The sequence below is a fragment of the Palaemon carinicauda genome, chromosome 38 (genome assembly GCF_036898095.1).
Source record: "Palaemon carinicauda isolate YSFRI2023 chromosome 38, ASM3689809v2, whole genome shotgun sequence".
NCBI lineage: Eukaryota > Metazoa > Arthropoda > Malacostraca > Decapoda > Palaemonidae > Palaemon > Palaemon carinicauda.
Window position 1 is genome coordinate 43,169,887 of NC_090762.1, and position 6,651 is coordinate 43,176,537.

General features: G+C 42.4%; 1 protein-coding gene across 1 annotated transcript in view; it reads right to left on the reverse strand.

The window, feature by feature from the left end:
* Positions 1–5,166, reverse strand: part of LOC137630156 (uncharacterized) — a 93,620-nt gene extending 88,454 nt beyond the window's left edge. The window contains exon 1 of the mRNA XM_068361609.1: positions 4,934–5,166. Coding sequence (XP_068217710.1) covers positions 4,934–4,984 — 51 coding nt within the window. The 5' untranslated portion in view covers positions 4,985–5,166. The remainder of the gene's footprint in view (positions 1–4,933) is intronic.
* Positions 5,167–6,651: the final 1,485 nt, after the last annotated feature.

Below are 6,651 nucleotides of genomic sequence, written 5' to 3' on the forward strand. Positions count from 1 at the left end.
CTGAAAGACTAGCCAGTAGACCTTCAGCAAGGTGTAACTACCCCACAGCTAGCTAGTGGAAGATAGTGTAGTACCAGCTACCTCGCTCACACACGCCGGTGTTGACTCGCCACTTTTGATTGCGGGTAGGTCTTGCAGGGGGGCTAGGTGATGGCAGACTAAATTTATATGAAGAGCTCAAGGTTTGTATGGTCACGAAACATACAAATTACTTTAAATTTGTCATCTTTTCCAACACTAATACCCTTTCACTCTTTATTAGGGATGACTCATCCTTTAGGTGGGTGGAAGTCGTAATCACCTGGCTGGATTTTGACCAGGGGGTTTCCCGAGGTAGAAAACCCTAACACAACTCTACATGCAATGGGACAATTTAGCGACCTGAGCAATCTGTGTAATTGCGATAATAGCAGTGTGACTAGTCTACGTATGAATTCTAAAAAACGTAAGAATTTTTTAACCAACCATAGACGTTGCCCAATCCCACCTCGCCAGGGGTATGGGGACGCAACAAGTATTATTTCTATACCAGGTTACACAAAGGAAACGGTTTTACCAGCAGACAGAGTACCGTAGGTGCGTTCCACAAGAGAGGGGAAGATGAAAGAAAGAAAAGAGCTAGTCATTCTTAATCATTCATCCCAGACAACCTCTACCCTCAACCCTCTGCTACTTGTCCATCAAGGAGCCTGAAGTATTTAAACCAATTGTGCAGCCACCACAGGGCCAATGGCAAACATGTCCATGTTCCTGTGGGTTACGTCTTGGAAGTAGTGGGCAATGAAGGTCGTCTGACGTCCACACACCCGCTTGTAAGACCTGCATCACAGAGTAACTTTTCTTGAATGCTAGGAACGTGCCTACGTCCCTAACATCATGAGCTCTGGGTCATCACGTTTGTGGAGAAGGATTGAGACTCAACGCTCGGTCTGTGACCTTGCGAATCAAAGCAGAGATCGTGTTCTTGGTGATCATCTTCTTGACCTTCCCTGCGCTGACAGAGAGCTAACACTGACACTTATGAGGTCAGCTCCTTTCAGTCTAAAGGCGAAGGTCAAGGCTGAGTGAAAGCCTTTTCACCGCTGAGATTGAAAGGAGCTTTTCCTCCCGAAGGTATACAAGGAACTTCGCTATTGTTGGAATAGAGGCATCGAGGGAATAGATACTCCTTCCACAACACTAATCATAGAGGACAGTCCACTTAGGCTGGCAAATGTCTGCTGAAGATCTTCGAAGGTATCCAGACATCCTCTTCGCAACTTGTTGTGAAAAGCCTCTCTGTGAAAGCGTGAAGCCGTAGGGATTCTAATGTTTTGTGGAAAATGTTTACATGTGATTGTCTGGGTAAATTGTGTTGTGGAAGATGTTCTCTCGGGACCTCCGTCAGGAGCTGAAGAAGTTTCGGAAACCATTCCGCATGATGCCATAACGAAGCTATAAGGGTCATTGCTAGATTTGCAAATAATCTCGCTTTGTTGACTACCGTACCCTTCTCATCAGGCAGAACAGGGAAAGGCGTAAACGCTGATATTGTCCTACCGTTGTTGGAATGCATCTTGCCAGAGAGCCTGAGTATCCGGAACTGGTGAACAATAGAGCAGGAGCTTGTTATTCTGGGACGTCGTGAACAGGTCCATTGTCGGGGAACCCCCCCAGTCAGGACTTTATTGGCTACTAGATGATTCAAAGACCACTCAGAGCCCACTATCTGAGTTGCTCTGCTCAGATTGTCCGAAAGAACATTCCTCTTGCCCGGAATGAAGCAAGCTGATATGGACACCGAGTTGTCTTCTGCCCATCTTAGCATCTCCACTGCTAGATGGTAAAGGGGCTGCGAAAAGGAAGATACCGCCTTGCTTGTTTACGTAAGCCGCTATCATGGTGTTGTCGCTCTTCAACAACACTGATTGACCCACCAGGAACTAATGGAACTGCTGCAGGGCAAGGAAGGCTGCCCTCTTATTTCTAGGAGATTTATGTGCTGGTAACTTTCGGACTCTGACCAGAGCCAGGAGGACATTTAGTGCAGCACGTGGGGTCCCTACCCTTCTTTTGAAGCATCTGAAAAGAGCATTAATTCCGGAGGGGGGCAGAAGATCAACCCTACAGCGAAGATTCTTGTCTGCCATCCACCATCTCAGGTCCCCTAGGAAACAGTGTATCCATAGGGGCCTCATGCTGAACACACCTAGATTTTAGCTGCCACTAAGGAGAGCTAATTTACAGGCGGCTGTTGCGAATTAGACGGACCTGGGATGTTAGGTGACCTATGAGATGCAACCACTTTTGGGCTAGGAGAGCATCTCGTTGAAGGAGGGGGCTTGCCATCTTCCTCAGCATCTGGATTCTGCCTGCAGGCTGGTGTCAATGATCATGCCTAGGTGTAACAGTCTCTGTAATGGAAGCAGGGAAGACTTCTCAAGATTTACCACGATCCCCAGATTGCGGTTCTCAGTGTTGAAGAAGGGTAGCCACCAACGCTGCTTGAATCAGCAAGTCGTCCAAGTAATCTTAGGAGACGGATGCCAATTCTGTGGGCCCAGGGTGACACTAGAGTATAAACTCTCATGAAGACCTGAGGTGCTGTTGAAAGATGGAAGCATAGTACCTTGAACTGGTATTGCCTGTTGTCGTGGATGATCCTTAGATACTTCATTGAGGCCCAATGGACTGGGATCTGGAAGTATGCATCTTTGAGGTCCAGAGTACACATGAAGTCCTTTGGTCCTACTACTTGTCTGACCGTGTCTGCCGTCTCCATTCTAAACGTAATTTGTTGGACAAACTTGTCCAGAGCTGAGGGGTCTATGATTGGTCTCAAGCCTCCAGACACCTTCTTTACAAGAAATAGTTGACTGAAGAAACTTGGGGACAAGTCAAGGACCTCCTGGAGAGCGCCCTTCTCCAACATGGTCTGGACTTTGACCTGGAGTGCCAACTCCTTCACAGATCCCCTCATATAGGAGCTCTATGGAAATGGCCTCTGAGGCAACGGAGGGAGATATTGCAAGAATGGGATGCGATACCCCAAACGAATCACTGAGATTGTCCAGGGTTTGGCCCCATGATACAACCACCTCTGCCACCGGTGGTACAGGCATTTCCCTACTGGGATAAAACCACAAGTATCAAACAAGAAAGTAACAAAAGACTGAGTGGCCTATCTTGCTTCTCTTCTAATTATGATGCCTTAGGTATGATTGATACATGGTTGCCCGGTATATTAGAAAGGTCCTTGAAGTTAGAAGTAAAAGTATGCAAGCTGTGCTGTCTGTGTAGGAGGTTACTAATGAAAATTAATTTTCTGCAGATTGCAGAGCTTTGCAGCTACTACGCTTCTTCTCGTAGTGTGGCCACAATCACAGCGTTGTGGAGACTGGAGAGAGCAACAATGAACCTGGAACCATGGTTTAAGGGGCAGTAGGATAGAAATACATTACCCCATCATATACAAAACAAAACCATAAGTTAGCTTATGATGGCCCCTTATTGCATAAGACTATTCCATCAAAAAATCCTCTGAAAAAAAAAAACTAGCTAGATCAACACTCTACTTTCATACTAACAGTGAAACTGCAAATGACATGCGCAAGCACATCATAAGCCCATCTCAGCGGTGATACATGCTAACTTAATCTACACTTAGATGCTTGATCCTACCCTGATTGGATTCTTGGACTCTCAACTTAACCTGACCAGCAGCATCACAAATCATAAATTCTTCTTTGTTTATGAGGGCTATAGGGTAATAATTGCAAATACCATGAGACGCAAGGCCTACTAATATAAAAAAAAATGGCACGACTTATAGTGTTCTCGGTTAGGTTAGGTTGGGGTATCCAGGAGAGTAAAACCAAGCACAGGTATGGCCCTGCCATCCAGGTTGGGTTAGGTAAGATTACTAGGATAAACCCTCAAAATAGCTCTAAGGGTTTTCTTGAACATGGTGCACCCAACTATAATACCCAGTAATTTTCCCAGCGCACCCTCTTGTACAGCATTATGCATCAAAATTCTGCAGTTTTAATAAACCAAATTATTCTATTAGTTTTTTGTGAAAACTAAACTAAAAAAAAACAGGCCTAGTCTGTATGTCAACACCTGGCAAAGATAAGATTAGTAGCAATGGATTTGGAAACTCAAAAATACAAAAACCCAATTAAAAACTCTTGTATTCCCAGTCAAGGCATATATTTACATATGCACCATTAAGATGAAAGTAATATGAATTTGATCATGGCGTTCTAAGGTAGGTAAATAGGGGTAGCAGAACGAACCGTGTACAGTAGTTCAAATTTCTCCCACCCGAAACCATTGTTCCCACTTGGTGGCCCCCATTACCGTAGGATATATTAGAATACATTTTTTCAATTTTTTGCAATAGAAATACAGGTAATTTTCATAGAAAATTGAACTTTTGGGGTGTATGTACAATAGCGGCCACCTGTATGTATTATTACGATGGCAGTGTAAGGGGGGTCGCAGGAGAGCGTTAGCCTCCTCCCCCGTTAGGTAAATTGGTAAGGACACGGGTTATAGGTTAGGTGGGGGGGGGGAAGTTTAGCTTGGTTGATTTGAATTTTTAATCAATGTGGGAGGAACTGGCTGCTGATATACAAAGGCTCTGGAGTTTTTCTATTTGTAAACCCCCATTTCTTTATTAGTAAAGCTTTTCCAGTGTGGTTCTATAATAAAACCCAAATAAGACCTTAAGTCCCAATAGGGTCCTAATCAGGCATTAGTTTATAAGGGAATCTTAAACTAGGCGAGGCACAGGATAAGGACCCGCCCACCCTAAAGATAATCAATAGTTACATGCTGCCACTCTCAATTGAGCCTAGACAGCACGTAATGTTACTTACATTTAAAATAACAGAAAATAATAAAAAAAAAATGTTATTGTTTAACTCCCCACACCAAGGGATATTAGTACCTTGCCAAACACCGTCTGACTGCTACTTGAAGAATGTGGGCCACTTGTCATCTCGGAATCAATTTGGGTTTATCCTATGCGAAGATAATATATCAGCAGACTGCAAGTCAAAACCCCTCTCATTTAACAAGAAATTCTAACAATCTTAAAAAATTTTTTGCCTTTATCGGAGAACTCTTGATTTTAAATCGGGAACACCGCGATTCTGCCAGTTCCAGGTTCTGGGGTCAGGCATCGTTGCCTTTGCAACGGCGCCTCCAAAGTTTATCTTAAATTTTTTTTTTTTCTTTTCCTCAACATCAGGTTTAATACTTCTTTTTTCTTTTCTACATTTGTTTTACTAAATAACAATAATTCCACTTTTTTTTAGGTCTTCCTCGTATGGTTGTTGTAGCTCAATTACTTAATTCCTTTCTTTTCTATATTCCTGGCAAAACAAAAAATGTATCAAATCTTCCTCCTCATTTTCACAAAAATTACAGTTTACATTCGCCCCATTGTGTCTATTTACAATCTTTAGTTTTAACTTATTAGTTCTTGCTCTAAAAATATCACTGAAGCAAATGTAACTCTCCTTTAATTTCTTTCTTCCTTCGGGTTCAGTTTAGGGTCGTAGCACAGCCTTTGCAACAACGCCTCTAGTAATTGTCGCGAAGGTCCTGTCTAAGCTGTTTTTACAATGTGAGCCCGTAGTTTTTGGGTTCCAGCCTCCAAGTTCCTCAGTGGTCTCTTCACAACAACATGATTATTGTGGGCAAGCTACTAGAAGTGTAAAAGGTGCAAAGCACTGCCATCAGCAGAAAATTCCTTGTCATTAATTACCTCATAAAATGCCTAAACAAACAGCACAGCTTGTAGGTTTTTACTTTTAAGTCCCAGGGCCTTTCTGATAAATATATCGGGCAACATCTTTAGTTGATTTTTCTAAATTCCCAAATTCTATGCCATTGCTTCTAAATTTTCTTAATTCGTTAAAGCTAAACATGCTCAGTTGTATCATCTGCCTCACTACACAACACACAAAGCCTATCCTTTTCATTCCCGTTTTTATAATGTTCTTTTACGTCTCATTTTGTCTTTGCCTACACAGACACAAAATACTCTGGCATATTCTTTCCACATTCTCCTCTGACATCATACACCTAAAAACACTGAGATTACCAAACAATTCTTCTTCGCTCAAGGGGTTAACTACTGCTATGTAATTGTTCAGTGGCTACTTTCCTCATGATAAGTTTAGAAGAGACTTTATCTATGGTAAGCAGCTCTTCTAGGAGAAGGACACTTCAAAATTAAACCATTGCTTTCTGGTACTGGGTAGTGCCATAGCCTCTGTACCATGGCCTTCCACTGTCTTGGATTAGAGTTCTCTAGCTTAAAGGTACACTCGGGCATGCTGTTGTAACCTCTCTCTCTCTCTCTCTCTCTCTCTCTCTCTCTCTCTCTCTCTCTCTCTCTCTCTCTCTCTCCTCTCTCTCTCCTCTCTCTCTCTCTCTCTCTTTATTTTTTTAAGGATCTAATTTGATGTTTTTGTTCTTTAAAAATTCTCAGTTTGATTGTTTATTCTTCTCTTACAGTTTATTTGTTTCCTTTCCTCACTGGGCTATTTTTTCCTTGGGCTTATAGCGTATTGCTTTTCCAACTAGGGTTATACCCCAGCTTGTAATAATAATAATAATAATAATAATAATAATAATAATAATAATAATAATAATAAT